At 37.6% G+C, this 19,821-nt stretch overlaps 1 protein-coding gene across 3 annotated transcripts in view; it reads right to left on the bottom strand.

Annotated features, from left to right (window-relative positions):
* The window catches only part of ankib1b (ankyrin repeat and IBR domain containing 1b), a 31,909-nt gene extending 14,883 nt beyond the window's left edge, over nucleotides 1-17,026 (bottom strand). Inside the window, exons 1-9 of one of the 3 annotated variants that reach the window (XM_051865291.1) lie at nucleotides 16,847-17,026; nucleotides 14,738-14,891; nucleotides 13,087-13,351; nucleotides 11,976-12,276; nucleotides 8,869-9,051; nucleotides 8,559-8,676; nucleotides 4,485-4,693; nucleotides 678-766; nucleotides 406-550 (exon numbers count right to left, since the gene is read on the bottom strand). In XM_051865291.1, coding sequence (XP_051721251.1) covers nucleotides 406-550; nucleotides 678-766; nucleotides 4,485-4,693; nucleotides 8,559-8,676; nucleotides 8,869-9,051; nucleotides 11,976-12,276; nucleotides 13,087-13,274 — 1,233 coding nt within the window. In that variant the 5' untranslated portion in view covers nucleotides 13,275-13,351; nucleotides 14,738-14,891; nucleotides 16,847-17,026. The remainder of the gene's footprint in view (nucleotides 1-405; nucleotides 551-677; nucleotides 767-4,484; nucleotides 4,694-8,558; nucleotides 8,677-8,868; nucleotides 9,052-11,975; nucleotides 12,277-13,086; nucleotides 13,352-14,737; nucleotides 14,892-16,846) is intronic. The other 2 variants (XM_051865292.1, XM_051865290.1) reach the window with 2 other exon arrangements.
* Nucleotides 17,027-19,821: the final 2,795 nt, after the last annotated feature.

The following is a 19,821-nucleotide window of genomic DNA, read 5'->3' as shown; positions in this document are numbered from 1 at the left end:
GCTCAGACACCCCTGTGGAAGATTCAACATCACCATGGTAACATAATGAAAGGCTTGGGACTCCCCAGTGTGAGAAGTGTCATTCTCAGACATTCTCAGATGAGAGCTGCCATTGTTACATTTACTTCAACCCTCTCAGCTCCCATTTCAATGTTCCACCATTCTGGACTGACTTCACAATAACACTAAACACAAACTCCACTGAGAACTGATCTGTGTGACTGGAAAACCATCTATGAAGGCAGAATCACAGGTTTGAAATCAAAACTCTGGCCTAATGCTGACTGACTGCTGTATTGCTTAATTTATCCTCATGTTTAACTCACGATATCACAAAATAATACAATTACAATGACATCTATCCACATAATTCAGAGTAATGTGCATTTGATCATGTAATTATACCTTGATATCAAACTGCAGATAACGTTTGTCCATCTCTCTGGACACAATGCTCTCAATGACCTCAACAGGAACCAGCTGGAAGCAGTCATAGGCTGGGCAGAAGATATTATGGGCCTCCCCCTCCTGGATCTTCAGATTCAGAAAACTGCCAAGGGCAACGTACATTTGACTGTTACATGATATTACAGCAGTAGTGAGAACTGACAGTGATTGTAATGCGACTAAAATGCTGAAAGGCTCTAATAAAAATAAAATAAAATAAAAAAACTCACCTTTCCCAGCATGCTCTGCAGAACTCGTGACCACATGGAATATCAACAGGCTCCTCAAACATGGAGGCTGCACACATACAAATGCCGCACTGAAAGCGGAGAACAAAACAACCTTAGTAAGAGCACATCTACATTATATACCTATACATAAAATACATTATACACAGATGAAGCAGTATAACATGGATCAGAATAATAAACGTCTGATAAAAATCACATTTAGCTGATTCATCTCATGACAAACAGCACTATTCAAGAAATTTAGCCAAACTCCTCATGCCTATTTAATGATTATCAAGTTCATTTTTGGTGTAGACTGTGGCTTTGTGAAAGTGGTGATAATGCACCAAAAGGAACCCGTTTTTAGACTACAATGTCTTCTTTATTGACACATGAAAGAGCTGATTGTTACAACATACTGAGACTGTTCCGATCGCTCATGAACCAAACTTACTTCACAAAGCATTTTGAAGGTCTTTGGAAAAATATAGACAATGCTGGGTGATATGCTGGTAAGTATGTGTCAAAATCAGCTTACTTTTTAACTAATTTGTCATTTCAAGACTGGTACGCACCAAATCGACATCAAAGCACTAGCAGTGACAAAAGCCGACGGTGTCAGCTCACGTCAGCTGCGTCTGGGCAAAAAAGGTGTGCTTGAACGCACCGCAAAAACACCAGCTGACAGCCAACTAGTATGTACATTCTGCACCTGCGTGAGAGACAATAACGTCCACAATAGCAGATGACAGTTCTCTGTCATTCAAAAAAGGGAACGTGAACTATGAATGCAAATATACAAACCGTAAACAAAGCAGCGCTCGCTTACTATTTTAAATATGAATCATGCTGATCATTTTATCTTCACTTATATTAATTAGGCTACACACAGCCATGCCGTTATGAAAATATTCACGCATTGGAATGTTACAAAAGATGAAGATGTAGATAAATTTATGAGCACCTTCTTTGTGTGCCCTCTTGTCTTTGGCATTTGCAAACTTTGTCACTTTCGTTTTTCTTCTTGTGCACTGGTTTACAAAGCTAAACTGCCAATCAATTTCTTTTCCCGACGGCTATTCAACATGCTCAAATCGGCCGGACTAAAGCCGACATGAAGAACACACCGCAAAAACTAGCCCATGGTGTGTCCCAGCCTTTAGATAAAGCTCCAAAAGCAACTTAAGGTGCTTTAATACTAAACCAATGTCTGCAAATCAGAAGCACAGGATGAAGGAAGAGCAAGTTCAAGACTAACTCCAGCAAAAAAAATCTTATGGAAAACAGATCTGAAGTTGACCTAAAGTGATTTGCAGTTTTTATATATTGAAATTTAATCAATGAAAGTCAGAAGCCAAACCTTGGTTTAAAAAAAAAAAAAAAAAAAAAAAAAAAAAAAAAAAGAGCGAGATGTCCATAAAGTATAAATTATATAATTATTGCCTTTGGTTACTCGATTTTGGTGTTTTTTCTATTTCCCTGTGTGTTTGGATTATTTTGTTTGGATTATTTTGAGGAAACTGCTGTCGAAGTGTACCTTTTTCATGTGTCTTATATATGCAAATATATTGGCAGTTATTTGCAACACCTACCCCAACCTGACCCATTAAAAACTTTATACCTATTAGGCAATTTATTTCCACTTCTCAGTATATTTTCTTAAATTTTTATTCAAAATAAATGCCTCTCAGAGCTGATATTTGATGGAAAAATGGAGAAGAATGAGTTCTGAAAAAGGCAGATTCAAACTGAGGCAGATTCGGGTCGGGTCGGCCGTTATACCTGTTGGATTTATTTTGTAATTTTGTCTGGCTCAATCAGACAATTGTGGGGGGAGTTAGTGTAAATAGCCCACCTTGTTAGCAAAGGCTATCTGAATATGGTGTAAATAGACACTCCTATATTTTACTATGAACAGTGTTGGGGGAAGTTACTTTTAAAAGTAATGCATTACAATATTGCATTACTCAGATACTTTTTATGGAAAGTAATGTGTTACGCTACTTTTGCATTACTTTTTCTCATCTGGGCTGGGCTTGCTTGTTTGTTTTTTTGTAATAAAAAAATAAATAAAAAAAAGTTACATTTTTGCCAAATGTAAAGGCTATTTCACACCAAAAGTGAAATGAATAAGCGTCAGGCTGAAGAAAATGCGAATTCACACCTGTACAGTCTGTACCTTGCTGTTCTGCCATTCTGGATTGCAAAAGAATAGGACGCAGGAGAAGAAAGTTCAACAATTTGGCTGCGTCCGAAATGGAATACTTCCCTACTGTATATCTGGCAAAAAACAGTATGTGGCAAAAGAAGTATGTCTGAATTCACACTTCTTCCGGCGAGATTCGGAAGTGTACACTTTACTATCCCATGAGGTTACGAGAGAGAATTTGTGAATGGCAGTGAAGCAACGCAACTGAAGCTGGTAGGTCACATGATAATGACAAGATGGTGAATATAGTATGTCCGGACCAGATTACATTCATACTACACACATTCATACTATATAGAACATGCTTTTTTGCGCTCACAAAGTTAATCGAAATAAGTACCTATTTTCAAAGTTTTTCAAAATAAGTACCTACTCAATAGAGTGTACGATTACGGATGCAGCCAACTACTTGAGAAAAAAAAAAAATGAAACACAAATGTGATGTTTATCTAAAGTCATTTTTGCTTATTTGTATGATTAAACTGGGTCATCAAAGTTCAGCAGCAAAGACAATGGTCAATAAAGTGAGATTAAATACATAAAGTATATTTGTGTCATCTGACATTTAATTACTGCAGGTTTGTGTAATGTTTTGAGTTTGCATTTCACTGTTTTTATTCATTTTGAGGAATACTGAATCTGTTTTGTGCAAGTGTGATGAGTAAATGCCTGCTCGCATTTAGTCTAGAGCTACAATAACCATGTTTATACAGCGCACACAACGTCTCTGCACATTACTCCTGATTTCTCTCAACATGAGGATAGAAGAGCGGTCAGTCAATAAATGAGAAAAAGTAACTCAAATATTTTACTGTAAATTTAAAAGTTGTCACTTTACTAGTTACTTAAAAAAGGTAATCTGATTACTTAACTTGCGTTACTTGTAATGCGTTACCCTCAACAATGACTATGAGTATATGTCCAAACTAATTTTTGAACCCAATTCTTATACATTAAGTTGTTGTTTTTTTTCTTATCTTAAAAAAACAAATGTATGCATTAACATGTTCATAATAAAATCTTTTAAATTTAATTTTTTTTTTTAAATGTTCCTATTTTAACAGTCCTTGTTTTTATTGAATAAATGCATATGAAATGAATATTGCAAATGCAAATGAATAGAATATTGCGAATGCAAAATGTAAAATATGGAGAAAGAATGTTGGAGAAATATTTTCATACGCAAAAAAAAAAATAATAATAATAATTCAGGTTTATCTGCAGGTGAATTTTCGACCTCAGTGTGAATAACTTTATAGAAATGCACTGTGTAGCACAAACAAGATTTTGAAAAGAAAAATTTGCATTTGTTATCTTTATACAACACTTATTTCAGGCCTGGAGCAACCTGAGGTTTTTCAGGGGAACAATGGAAGCAGTACATTGATCCAATTTATGGGATTTGAACCTACAAACTTTCAGTAGCCCCAATCTAACACCATTGCTACACCACCCGAATTTATCACTAAAGCATTTAAATTGCATTACATGATTGCACAAATTTGCAGAGAGATGAAAAACAAACTATTGCATATTATCTCCACAGAAGAAGCTATAGAATTAACTACCAGTCACTATAAGGAAATCTGATCCCTCACCAGCGAGCGATCATCATCAGCAGGGGTTAGGCTGATCTCGTCCGGAGAGGTGATGGATGAGCGAGTGGTGCGAGGCGTACGGGGTGAGGGAAGGGTGTCCCAGGTGTTGTAGCCCCTAGGCGGGGGAGTGGGCATCTGAACACCTGAGCGCTGGCAGCAGTCTTCAGCGTTAGACATCCAAGCTTCCAGGAGTTTCTCCCTGTCCCAGTCTAAATTTCAAAGGGATACTTGGGTCAGTGTGCTTGGCAAAAACAACTACATGAGGAGTCACACCAGTTCTAAAAATATACATTCTTTCACATTTCAAATGCTTTGAATCAGCTGGAATTTACAAATGATTCAACAATTTCAACAAGGCTGTTCCTCTGAGTGGAAAATAAATAACCAGATGTTCAGTAGGTTGTTTTCCCACAGGATATGAGAGAACTTGATTGTCATCATATTAAACCTGCTAGTAATGCTGGTATACTTCCATATGTGAGGAACAAAAAGGAGGTGAAGCATGCTATTAGCTAGGTAATTTTATTAAAGTAAACTACAACGAAAAACCTGGCACCCATGAGCCTGTGCAAAAAGGGCTGCAAAAAGGGCTGCAAAAAGGCAATGATGATCTGAAAACACAGACAAACATACATGTTAGAGTTTAGCAATCTCCACTGAGTCAGACTCAGAATTATGCGTTTCCATGTCAACAGTATCAACACCGAAATGAATATGCAACAGTCAGGTACAGGCTCTCTAAGTAGTTTGAGTTCATTATTTTTGTAATATTATGTTATCTGAGACATGAGGTAGTTTAACGTTGTCTCTTGTGACGCTTTGCGGAGAGCAGCTGTGTGTGCGGGTTCCGTGTTTTGGAGGAGGCGTGGCTTTGGACAGCGATTTGCAAGGAGGGTGGGATCATATCTTTTAATGTTCATATCTTTGGATCAAACTGATTACTTTCCCAGAATTTTTAAAATTCCCAGACTTTTAGTCATCTAAGACTTGATTAAACAAAAAACAACTAAAAAAGGTATTTGCCAGAGGACTAAGGCTAATTAAAAAAAATAGCTGAGCAATTACAAGTAACTATTAAAACGCATGTCAAGACATTCAATCCATAATAAGTGTTAAGACATTAAATTCTTAAGCTCCAAGCTCCAGTTTTCTGCAAACAGAACAAAGGTTCCTCTTCCTCTTGTTCAAGGATACACAATGGGACAGCAGTGACATAAAAAAAAGCACATATATATTTGATATCTTTGAATGAACTTCTCGGTCAGCATCAATGAAGAGTGCTAGGGTAAGAAAAGATAAGAAATGCCATTTCGCAGAGGAAATCCTGGAGACAGTCCAGATAGCAAAAGACAGATAACAGTCCATAGTCCAAGGTGAAACAAATAAATAAACACAACCAAATAAACCTTACTTCCAAAGAAAGAAGCAAGGTTTACCAAAATGCATTACACCGGCTAGCCCAATTGTTTGTACTCTACTGTGTTTAGTATCAGTTTTAGGAGTCAAAAGTGTGAATTTGGGTTTAAGATTAAAAGAAGGTGAGACTGCATATTTGAGCCTCAGCTGGTGGTCTCCAGAGAGGCTGTGGCAATAATAGCAGCGCACATGAATCAGAGCTCTGCCCTTTTCTCCCATGGGTTGTAGTCATCTGGAACAAGGCCTGCTAGACAGCCTGCTCACATAATTGGAGATTATTAAAGAAAGCACTGATCCAATTATGAGTCTTGTGCCAGAGAGTTTAGCAGCTCTAAACATGAGTGCTCTTGTAAAATTAAGGAGAAGGAATCTTGGTCTGCTCGGAGATCACAAATGCTTTTTAGATTTACTGTACAGCAAAATACCTTACAGTTTATTGAAATTCTCCAGGGACAATACCATACATATTTCAAATGCGCATGAAGCTATATTTTTCATGAGTTAGAACTTAAAGAACTGCATCAGAATGAACCTTATAAGTAAACCTGCACTGAACATATGCCTGCATATTTACACAGAATTAAAACGGCCAGCCCACACAAAGTTCTACAAATTTCTCACCCCTTGTATGTTTGTTTGTTAAATAATAGTCAGAAGCATCATATAAATAAAAGTCAGGAGCATTGTATTCATTTAAACCAAATTACATGGCCCATCAAATTTGAGTCAAGCAGATTTTAAATGAAAATATGGAGAAAAAAAAAATGCTTAAATGTCAGTCCAATCTATTCGCACCTTTCATAGATTGTTTGCTTTAAACTGAACTGTCATCATAGATGACATCATAGATGAATCCTTATTCAAGTTACAAAAGTTATTCACTCAAGAGCAGCGAGTGATTTTTTCTTTGTCTTTTGTTGTTTGATTAATATTAAAAACACAAGACAGCAGCAGGAATATTAGGCTGCTGTCACTTTAAGACAGATCTAACATACTGATACTGTTACACATGCGTTGTCTTTCTTGACTGTTTATGTTTACTTAAAGGGTTAGTTCACCCAAAAATGAAAATGATGTCATTTATTACTCACCCTCATGTCGTTCTACACCCGTAAGACCTTCGTTCATCTTCAGAACACAAATTAAGATATTTTTGATAAAATCCGATGGCTCAGTGAGGCCTGCATCGCCAGCAATAACACTCCCTTTTTCAATGCCCAGAAAGCTACTAAAAACATATTTAAAACAGTTCATGTGACTACAGTGGTTCAACTTTAATATTATAAAGTGACTAGAATACTTTTTGTGCGCCAAAAATAACAAAATAGCAACTTTATTTCACAATATCTAGTGATGGGCGATTTCAACTGCTTCATGAAGCTTTGAAGCCTAACAAATCTTTTGTTTCGAATCAGTAGTTCGGAACGTGTATCAAACTGCCAAAGTCACATGAACTATTGAAGTTTCAAAACACTTATGACGTAACGAAGCCTCGTTTACTGAAATCATAGGATTTTGGCACTCTGAACCACTGATTCGAAACAAATGATTTGCAAAGCTTCGAAGCTTCATGAAGCAGTGTTTTGAAATCGTCCATCACTATTCGCTATTTTGTTATTTTTGGCGCACAAAAAGTATTCTAGTCACTTTATAATATTAAAGTTGAACCACTGTAGTCACATGAACTGTTTTAAATGTGTTTTTAGTAGCTTTCTGGCCGTTGAAAAAGGGAGTGCTACTGCTGGCTATGCAGGCCTCACTGAGCCATCGGATTTTATCAAAAATATCTTAATTTGTGTTCTGAAGATGAACGAAGGTCTTACGGGTGTGGAATGACATGAAGGTGAGTAATTAATGACAGAATTTTCATTTTTGGGTGAACTAACCCTTTAAGACATAACCGACTATGTTTACTAGGATACTCACCAAGATGGGCATTTTGACTAAATTTAGTGTGAAATTGTCCGTTCAAGTGCAAGAAGATGTGAAAGAGAACTCAATTCAGTATTCACGTGCTGTCAGACGCACCTTTCTGGGTGCACGCTTCGAATGTGTGCACACAAAACTTCTCACACAGTGAGTGGGTACAAAATTTAATTTTCTTTTTTTCTTTTTGTCTCCTTGCGCTTGAATGTTTAAATTGGCAAGGCTTAAAAATGTGCAAATGATAAACTTTTATGACTATGCAGCACTGGCCTGAACGGGACAGTTCAATCAACTCTTGGCCATCGGGCAGTCCTTATTGTCGAGCCCTGCATTTAGATCTAGCACATCAATTCTCTTTACTTGGCATGTGTAAGCTTCTCTCTTTCTCTCAGTTGAGTGCGCATGTGAGAGAAAGTAACAGAGGGTGTTCTCAGCCAAGCGATAGTGTGTAAAGCTCAGCAGGCAATGAAATTACATCTGCGCTTAACTTATTTTTTGCCTTTTAGCTCAAACACAGGTGAGTGAAATCGTACAATATGCTTATTAAAAGACATTTTTAGTCGCCTAGCGTGAAATTTGGTTGAACATGCACGTGATTTACAACGCATTGTAGAGGGTTGACCTCAGAAAAACCCAGTTTTCTACTACCAATAAGAATGTAGTTCTTTCAACATACCATAATTAAATTTGGGCCTGCCAATGGAGTCAAAATATCTTGTGACAAAATCGTACCGTGAGCCCGAAGAAGAGCCTCTGCGGTGAAGAGAGGAGCTTGCAGCATGTCTGCCGTCTCCACTATCAGCATGTCCTTCAGTCTCCTGAGGTCCTGCACTCTCAAACCTTCATAAAACTGAAACACAGACAGAGTTACATGTTAATTAATAAGTCATACCGAAATCAGTATTTAGTAATCTGTATCAAACTCTTTTTATTTTTATTGGTTTAAAAAAAAAATGCAGGTTAAAATCTGTCACATCTGGACATCAGGGCTTGAGGCCAATGTTTATGTCCAGAAATTCCAGAGTTTATTTGGAGAGCTCACCTCCCTGCGGTCTAAGGCTGCATACTCTGCCTCGATATCCTCAGCATGGGGGTCAGTGGAGAAGACCATCTGAGACTCCAGACTGAGCGCAAGCTCCTTATGATGCTGCCTTTCTGCACAGTCACATGGGGTCTCCTTGTTCTCATTCTCCGCAAACAGGTCTGCACTACGCTTCACCAGAAACTGCAGAGGGGTTCAAGAGCGAAATGCTGTTATTATACAGTGGAAAGATCATTAGACTTAAGAGGTCATGATGTGAGGAATCAAATTTTCCTGGATTTTTTGAGATAAGAGTTCATTGAACTATGAAAACATACTGTACCATTCATGCATAAATATCAACACATTTCTTTCATGAAATGCAGATCTGGAAGAAAAATGTGTGTTTGAGTTCAGGTAAAGGAGTGAGGATCCATTCCAGTAAGTTTCAAAACACAAAACGGTTAGATTTTACAATAATGTTCGGAAACATTTAACAATAAGGTCTCATTTGTTAAAATTAGATAATACATTAACTAACATGAACTAACAATGAAAAATATATTTTACAGCATTTATTAACCTTTGTTATTAGTGGTGTAACGATACACTCAGCTCATGATTCGATACGTATCACGATATTTTGAACAAAATTTAAAAATGAAATTCAAATAACTGTTTTATTTCCAAAGTACATTAACAATTTTCAATAACTTTGTTTTGCATACAACTTAATAAAGAATTTACAATATTCCAAAATTTAATTGAACCTTCTGTATGTAAATTAACAACTGACTAGGTGTCACTGAACAAAAAAAACTGAATTTTAACATGAAATTAGAATTAGGATAGCTTAAACCTAAGAGAGAACTTCTTAAAGCAGTAAAACAATGGTGACACCAGAATAAAAATAATCATGATTCTGAATCTGAAAATGCAGAATTATGCTATAAATATAAATAATGTAAGCCTATTTTACTGCTAAAATCAGACATTTGGCATTATCAGGACCCACAAATATTCCCCCATTGCATTATTATACATTATATTCAACATATAGTAGTTTAATGTAGTACTATTACTGAAACTCTGTAAACTTTAATTTTTTGTAACGCAGTACACTCGCTCTTTCAATGTAGGCATTGGTTGAATCTCTTTTACACAGACAAGCCACCAGCACAGATTGATGCACTTACATGACAAGAATAAGCAATCTAAATGCTTTGAATCATCATACTACTAAAACTAAAAACGCGATATGGCGAGTTAAATTATGCTTTCACTTCGAGGAGTGCCGCTTTAGCACATATGCACTTCAGATGTTCAGTGACAGTTCTAATCACAAAGCGTGTCAAAATCACTATTCCCAAACTTTATTAGTTCATCCAAAAACTTAAATTCTCTCTTCATTTACTCAATCTTATGTTTTCGCGCGTCACGCAAACATTTGAATGTCCGTGTTTACTACAGTATGCGCGTCGCTGTAAATCTGTTAATCATATAAAGCCATCGTGTCTCCTCAGACTTGAATTTGGATTAGACTGCTCAATTGATTATTTTTACAATGCCTTTATGACCTTTTTTATTTTTTTTATTTATTTTTTTTTTTTAAAGATATTTTCAGTTTTAGGAGAATTTACTTTAAATGGAGGGACAGAAATCTCTCAGATTTCATAAATGATATCTTCTTTTGTGTTTGGAAGATGAACGAAACTCTTATAGGTTTGAAATGACATGAAGATGAGTACATGATGACAGAATTTACATTTATGGGTGAATTGGCTGAGTCTTGGAAAAAACTAACTCGAGTATATCACGAGTCATGTCGTTTACATCAAAGATACATATCGTCACATTTTTATATCCCGATATCTCGATATAATGATGTATCGTTACACCCCTATTTGTTATAGTTAGTTAACACAAATGTCCATGTCAGTTCACAACACACTGGTCCAACTGACCAACCAGAGAACATTGCACTTTTCATAAGGAGGGTCTTCATAGAGACCGGAACTAAACAGAGCATTTCAGAGGTGCTGCAATAATGTAAATATGTTAAAAATAATGTTTTTTGTTTTTTGAAAAATCAAGTATGAAAACCTATTCTAGTAGACCCCAAATACAAAATCAAAACTTTGAAAAAGTGCATAATAGATCCCCTTTAATCTCATTTTAACCTAAATTATGTTAATTTCAATAAATACTAATATATTTTAACATTTCAAGTTGTTTAAATTAGTTTACATTAGTTCATCTGTTATGAACATGAATTAACAATGAAATGGTATATTTATTTAACATTAGCTTTAAAAAAAATTTTTTTTTCAATGTTAGATTGATACCTAACGCATTAACTAATATTAACCTCATTGAAACTTATTGTTAGCATTACCCAGTAAACATGCACACTTTTTAGGAATTCATTTTCTTTGAATGGATTTCTTAGGCTTCTGCACACAGATGATTAAATCATCTCTATTGTCAAAACAAACATTTCATTCAAGATTTCCAAATGTTCCAGGTCAGGGGTCTATATATGTGATATGACGATATTAGATCATGAACAATTAAAATGTCTCTACGATCTGCCTATACAGAGAGATGTTAGGGGGCGTTTACACGATATCGTTTTCAACTAAAAACAGAAAACTTTGTATGCGTTTTGGCCATTCATTTACACAACAACAGCGTTTTGGTGGACTGAAAATGCAAACTTTTGAAAACAGTTTCAAACGTTGTGCGCATGTGTATTACCTGTTCAGTCTATAGGCGTGTAGTGTTTCTTTACAAAGTGACATCGCCAACTACTGGCCTGACATGCAAGTTTTTTAGGGGTTTTTTTTGTCGTTTTCGCAGATCTGTGTGAACGAGGATGCGAAAAAGCAAAGGAAAAACTTTTCAGTTTTTAGTACACTGTTGTCGTGTAAACGTACCCTTAGTATCATGCTATACCTGTTTCGGTGTAGACAAGTGCTGTGTCCCAAAAACTGTTCCCTATTCTCTATATAGTGTTAACTATATAGGGAGTAGTGAATGAGTGAATGATTTGGGTCAGAAAAACGGTGTCAGTTCACATGCACATTTTGACAGATACATGCACCTAGACTACAATGTGTTTTACATACCTCTACACACGTCTTCATCCCTGAGGCAGCAGCATAGTGTAATGGCGTGTTCTTTTTGTTATCGGTGGCACTGACGTCTGCACTCTCATATTCACCACGATCCAGTTTAGCACCAGTCCACTTTAGGATCATCTGGAGGCACTCAGCCCGCCTGCGTTCATCTTCATAGGGCCGGGCCAGTCGCGGCTGCAGCGCCCCTTCAGATAGCAGGATATGCGGGCCCATGCACAACACATGCAGTGCGGTCTCATTGTGCACGTTACGTTTGTTGGGGTTCCCATCCTTGCTGAAGAGGAAGGACCTGCAAAAAGATAGCATGGTAAGTCACAAATAAATGGTAAAAAGCACTTAAATATTGGGAATGGTAAATACATTTAGTAGTTTTGCTTCAGAAACAGATTTTAAGGGTGTATCCATATTAAAATTCTGATGATACAGTAAGTTATTTTGACACCACACCACCCCCCAGATAGAACACATAACTTTCCGAAGTCTCTTTCCAACAATTATAAATTGAGCAACACTGGTCTGCTGATTCAGACCCAGAATCTTCAGCACATTTGTAGTTGAAACAGCTGGTTTGCCTTAAAATAACTTTCAAAGCTTGGCCTCTAAAGTTCCTCACTTTTTAGGCCAAAGCGTTTCAAACTGGACAGGACAAACAGCAGAATGTGATTGTACATGATTTGAGTACTTCTAATAGTATGAAAGCATTTAAGAACCAAGGAAATCATTTATAAAATCATGCCTGGAGCCTGACAGAAGGCCTACGAGTGTGTCAGATTCAATTGTTATAAACCTAAAAGTAATATCATATTTTTCATGAAATAATTATAAAAGACTATGCCAAAATACTTCAGTTATATCACCCTGACATGTTTTATTTTATGGCCCCAAAAAATATCAAAATTAATTTTAATTCAGAAATTGAAAGTGTATCATAGAAGGTGTATTCAAGTCATTGTATGAAATGTATTTTAATAAATTAATGAAATTTTTACAAAATAATACATTAATGGATTCCAAAACAGTGCCATTGACCCACTGACTGCTAGAGATAAAAAAGCAGAATACCAAAATGCTAAATATTACTGGATAAACCATGTCTTACCTGAGTATGCGTGTCATGGCATGTCTGGCAGCATAATGGAGCGGGGTGTTGTGTTGGTACGGTTCCCCATATGAGGTGTTGGGGTCTAGAGACTCTTTGAACTGAGGGTTTCCCTCATAGAGCTGATAGGCCAGAACCTCATCGCCATTGATCAGTGCCTTACGGAACTTGGTGGCTGTGTTCCCCATCTCTCGCTTTCCAGCTCTCCAGAACGATCAGACCTCTTCAGCCTGTTGGCCCGCAAATAGCTGACATGGTGCGCTTCCTGGGAAGAAGAATGAAGCGAACAATGTGTTCAATGTACAGAGAACTTTATCGTATAGGCATTATCTCCATCATATAGGCCAGAGGTTTCCAAACTCGGTCCTGGAGGGCCACTGTCCTGCAGAGTTTAGTTCCAACTTGTTTTTAGTTTGCCTAGTAAGGCCTTAATTAGCTGGTTCAGGTGTGTTTAACTGGGGTTGGAGCTAAACTCTGCAGGACAGTGGCCCTCCAGGAGCAGGACTGGATACCCCTGATATAGGCCAAGTACACACTGTAAAGTGACAAATGCATTTAAATATGTGAGTGAATCCCCTGAATTATCGTTCTGTGTGTGTACGGAACACGACTCGCTCCTAAAATTGCAATAATTCCAATGTTCTGGTGTTTGGTTGTTCCACTATTTTTGACGGAAGTAATATTACAGCGACCAAAGACTAGTTATGTTCTACAATTTTGACTAAACCACTGTCAACAGAGCCTTGTGTTTTGTTTATGCTCAGAAGGCTGCGTTGCAAAGCGTTCTTTTGAAATGTTGCCATGTCCCCTTAATATAAGCATTTTTGGGCTTGGGTCATAAAACAATTACGTTTATGGAGTTAAAGCGGGAAGTTGCGGATCACAATGTTTTGGTCTCATTTTCAATCTAGAGGATTTGGGTTTATTTCGGTTTATTACGGGCTTCTTCTTGTTTGGTGTTGTTTCTAACAAGATCTGGCAACACGTACGAGTCAAGCCTCTTTCCCTGTGGTTTTCTTGTACCGCGCATACAGAATAGAGAAAGATCTCTGATGTATGTTTAAATACATCATTAACTAGTTGTTCAGGTACACACAAATTTTTGTAAATGCAGTTGTCACTACCTGAATTTTTTAATTCGGTTGTAGAATGCAGTTGAATTGTGTGTGTACAGAACAGGATTAAGCTCTAAAAGGCAAACTGACAACAACTGAATTTCATTGTGTACATACATGGTCATAGTAAATATCGGAAAAATCTAAATCCACCACAGGGCATGTTTTTGTGCAAAACTACAATAAATAAATCCTATTTGAAGATCTATAATCTTTACAACCACGTGTAGTCAAAACCTGCAAGAACAGGCCTGAAGTGCTTTTTAGGAGCGAACTGACTCGCCACCATAACCAAACAGCACTTACAAAACAAAGTCACATGTTAACCACAGGAGAGGCCTGACAGAAGCAGATGTTAAACATGTCCCACTTCACATGTGTGCCCTTTAGAAGACCTGTAAGAGCATAGACACCTCTGAGAGCTGACCTAAAACCAGCGCATCTACACAAATCCTTGTCAACCTTCCAGAGGGAGAAATTAAAACAGGTCTTGGATCAGAAGCAGACGGTTAATTGTCTCAACAACACTGACTCACTCTCTGCAGGAGCTTGTGAGGAAAGAAACAGACTTCCTCCAGGAACACTAGGGGCTTCCGGCTCCCTCCGCCAACTGCTGTCGGCCTACTGCGAGCAGGTTCTGTCGAGGGGCAGGATTCAGCAGGGCAAAAGTTATGCCCCCACAAATGCCATCTGTCAACATGGACACCTGAGGTGTCAGTTGTATTCATATTTACACTGGCATTATGGGTATAGTATCTCAACGGCAGAAAAAAATAAATAGAGCCATTTACAAAAACAGACTCAATTTTACCACAGACAGGCAACCTCATGGGTAAAACACAACTCGACTGGCCTAGTTTCATGGCTAACCTCTTTTGGGTGGTCTTGAGTTGGCTTATATAGAGCGATAAGAGTGAACTATATTTTAAAGAGGGGTGTCACACCATTAAAGGGATAGTGAATGCAAAAATTTTATTTCTGTCATTATTTACTCACCCGCAAGACATTTTCTTTCTTCTGTGAAATACAAAGGAAGATATTTTGAAGAATGTCAGTAACCAAACCATGGTTTTGACTCCCACTCACTTCACTTCCATTGTATCGGGAAAAAAAACACCAAGACATTTCTCAAAATATCTTATTTTATGTTCCACAGAAAAAAAGAGAGGGTGAGTACATCATTTTCATTTTTGAATGAACAATCTCTTCTCCATTGCAAAATATACACAAATATAAGAAACCAAACCACAGTCAATCATTAAACATCTGGAAATCAGAAAGCCACTCGGTTATGATGGCTTAACACACACATAATTTTATTCTTTTTTATATCAAAGTGCCCCAGATATGCAGGGCATTTTAATGTTCTTGTCAAGATAATATCACGCTAACCATAGTTTTCACCATAAAACAGTTGCTACTCCCATAATACTATAGACATTTCAAAATCCTTAACAAAAAAAGTGCACATAATAAGTTTTTGTTTAGCTTGTTTGTTTCTTGTTTTGCATTGCTTTTCTCCATCTCATACTACACGCATCCATATAATGGACTTTTAATAATTTTTGTTGATTTGTGCTAGCTTGTTTATAATATGTCTGTTTTGTAAAACATATAAAGTAAACTTTTATCTGTTATTGGCATCTCTTTCAATTGCATAAGGCTAGTCATGTGATGTCAGCATGGCAGCACCCACAAGTGGGCGACCCACTCCATGTAGAATAAAATAGCCTTTTCTAGAAGCCTGATTTATCTGGAGCCTTCTTTTCATGTGGATGTGCATCATTTTTATGAAGTTTCTCAAAAGTGCTACCTTTACGTGTACATTTTAAATGAGCAAAAAATACTGACTGCACCTTTAAAAGACAGAAAAGACTGAAAAATACTAACACAATCTGAAGCAGATCTCATATTAAATCTTTTATGGCTTATCAGTAGCAACAATAACTGTAGTAACTATGGCATTTTGGAGCGGAAACTATGGTTACCATGGTAACTTTTGTAAGGGTATTAAGATAAGTTAACGTTTAATTTCTCCAGTTGGAGAGTGAAATGCTCGGCATGCAGGAAGTCAGCTGCTGTGTGTGTGCTGCTCCAGATTCTTTGCGCTGTTTATAGCCAAACGTCGATTTCCTAGAAGAGGCAGGGCGACGTGTTTACAGCCTCTGCCATTTACATACACATTACATAGATACACACTCAAATCACGAGAAAATCACCACTGGATTGTGCTGTCATGTACTGCAAAACATTATTTATATCGACAAAAATAGTCACCGGGGCGTGTTTTCAGCGATTGTTTTAATAGCTGGGTGGTTTATTTTCCCTGCATTCCTTATTGCGCATAAAAGCGCATCTCTTACTTCTAATTATAAAATCAATACATGAGCTGTCCGCTTTTTCTAGCTCGCTTATGTTCAGATCAGTCATGATAACTGAGTTAGCTTGGCAACTTGTCATTATAAACCAAGATGTTACATCAGAGAGAGAGATACAGTTTACAAGCATAACTTTAAGAAATAAACGCAATTTAACCGCTGTCAACTAGTCGATTTGTTGTTATGACACATAAACGTATTAATAATCCTACTGCATGTCGTTACAAACAAGTCATTTCATCAATAAAATCTAAATAACCTACTTACCCAATTAGCACGACGATAGCGGTCGTTTTTTCTATTTCTGACTCTGAATAATTTAGCGGTTATCTGATGAAACTGTGTTGACTAAATAAAAATCTGCCTCTCGCCTTTGTTGTGAACGGTCCTCGGCCGCCGTGAAGCCTCCGTCAATTACGCCGAAGCCTTCACTGAAATTCTGTATGTCAAAATAAAAGGCCCATCAGTCGCGCTCCCATACAAAAGTACCGAAAGGAAGGGCGGTCTTATTTTTAAGCATGACTTTTCGTTACTACAAATCGAAATTTGTTCCAAGTTTATTAATTTTAGATCAGAGAAATATTATATTATAAATAAAATACGATTATACATAGTTAATAATTTATTTTTATGACACCAGTAAAATATTTTATGGCATCACATATGCTAAGTTAGCACTGTTTAAATGTATTGACAATAACTTTAGTAGGCTAACTATACTATTTTGGAAGTGTTAATGCAAGTATTTTTTAAAGAAAATAATCTTTAAATAAACAACTATGCTTTTGCTTTGTAAAGGCCTATTTTAAAAAATTAATAAATAGTAAATTAGATTAATAAATGGACTTCCAGTGGAGTACAGCAGCACTGTTAATTAATTAATAATTAATTAATTGCTTATTTTATGTCAGAACAGTAATCGTTTATAATGACAATTTAATATAAAGGTGAAATGTGTAAAATTTGGGAGGATCTATTGACAGAAATGCAATATAATATACATAATTATGTTTTCAGTGGTGTATAAAGATCTTACATAATGAAACGTTATGTTTTTATTACCTTAGAATGAGCGATTTATATACACCGCAAGCATGTTTCTACAGCAGCCCTAAACGGATAAACACTGTACAGATCGAGTTTAGTCACTACGTTGTTTTTCTTCTAAATCGTTCGCGTTTTTAGAGGCAGCTTGCATCGTCACTACGTAGAATACGCACAAAGTAGTGGTAGTCAGAGACCATTCTTTGTTAGAAGTAAGAAGAAACCTCATTGCTTGGCTGGCTAACGTACTCTCTGCTGTCTCAGATGACGACATCTTTGACTTGTGTAGGCCAGACGGCCGCCATAGCTTCTCTATTTTGCTTCAAAAGGGAGGGGTGTGAGGGGTGAGGTGCCACTGGATGCAGTTCGCAACTCACCGCTAGATGCCGCTAAAATTTACACACTGTACCTTTAATTCAATTGCGTTTTATAGCCATACACCATTAGGAAGCAGGAAGCTTGTCTCTGCCACGGAATTAAAAAAAAAAAAAAAAAAAAAAGATAATTGCGACTTTTTAGCTCACAATTTTGATCAGACTTTTTTTTCCTCGCAATTAAGAGATATAGCTAAATTCGAAATTGCGAGTTATAAAGTCAGATTCTAAGGAAAAAAGACACGCAAACCCTCACCCAAACACATAACGCACAGGTTGTGTGTCCTCAAGTGTCATCTCTGATACAGAGGCACATACTTACTGAAACTCTTAGTGATCATCTTCACACGTACATAAACAAACGGAACCTGAAGACAAGAAAGAGGATGACTTATACTACAGGCGCCGTATTTGTACTCTGGCCATACCAGTATTGACATATTGGGCTTTTGCCAGCCAGTGTTATGGTCATGTTTTTACATGTACTTCAGACACCAGAGAATGAAACTATTGTATTACAGATATAGTAGATGTATGAAACTAATCACATTAAACATGAGTTCTCAATGTAATATTGAAATTGATTTCTGGACAATTGTTATTATACATATCTGATATAGTATTTATTAGCAACCTAGAATTTAATTCACTGCTCTGTTTCTTTAAGCTTTATATTCTGCTGAAATGAATGAAAATACTTGAGAAAGAAAAAAAAAAGACTTGTTTATTTTGATGAACGAGATTCAAAGATCAGAGTCAGTAAAATGATCCGAACTTCCCATCACTACATCATGTTGAATATTTACGATCAGAAATCCTGTTGTGTGGCGAAAACCCCGAGGACAAATGCACACGCACACTCTGGAGATTATCACGTGAAACGAAACCATACCCAATCAGAAAGCAGCTGACGGAAGACTCACCTCCAGCTTGCGCTGTAAAGGTAGGCTCACACTACACAACTTTTTGTCACGGGTGGTTGCAGGAAGGTAGACGAAGAAAACGAATATAGTTCCAAACAACAAAGTTTAATAATGAATCCAAAAGGCAGGCAGAAAGGCAGTGCAAACACACCTATATATAAAGATCTAATGATGGTAATGAAATAATGAACTAATGAATTACAGTAACCCAGGACACGTGACAAATGAAAACAAACTGAAAGTCCATGACAACAAAACCTAACAGAACATAACTGTGACATAACTCCCTCCAGCAAGGCGCGACCTCACGCTGTAGCAGAACAGAGGGAGGGTTGGAGGGGGCTTTGGAGGAGGACAAGGTGACGGTGAAAGCATGGTGAGAGGCAGGCGAGGAGGGATGATGGCAGGAGGTTGCGAAGGCCTGGAGAAGTCAGGACAACACAAAAGGATGGTGATGGTAAGACGATGAGCAAAGGGATGGAAATGGCAGGACGATGATCCCCTGACGGTGACAATGGTGGTTGGCCAATGGCACAGATCCAGAGCTTCCCAGTGCCGACAGCCCAAGGTGGAGACGAGGGAGGGAGGAGCCAAGATGTTGCTGGATTGGCTGACGACATCTGAGGGACGACCAACGGAGACAGAGCAGATGAATCCAATGGTGCAGACCGAGGGAGCTGAGTGACATCGCTGGTGCAGGAGACCTAGGCGATGTCGCAGCGATGAGCCTCGTAGGTGAAGCCAGAGTACCCTAGGGCTGGGGCGACGACGGTGTGACCGAGGACAGAGGCGATGCCGAGGGGAAGGAGGAACCTGCTGCAGTCAGTAGACTGAGAGTCTCTGGTGGAGCCGAAGGTGAGGGGAGCCAAGACAAGACAGTTGACGAGTCCCTACCGAAGTC

This window comes from Ctenopharyngodon idella, chromosome 16, assembly GCF_019924925.1.
Source record: "Ctenopharyngodon idella isolate HZGC_01 chromosome 16, HZGC01, whole genome shotgun sequence".
Lineage (NCBI taxonomy): Eukaryota > Metazoa > Chordata > Actinopteri > Cypriniformes > Xenocyprididae > Ctenopharyngodon > Ctenopharyngodon idella.
Note: the sequence above shows the minus strand (reverse complement) of the source record. Positions and strands in the feature narration are given on the sequence as shown.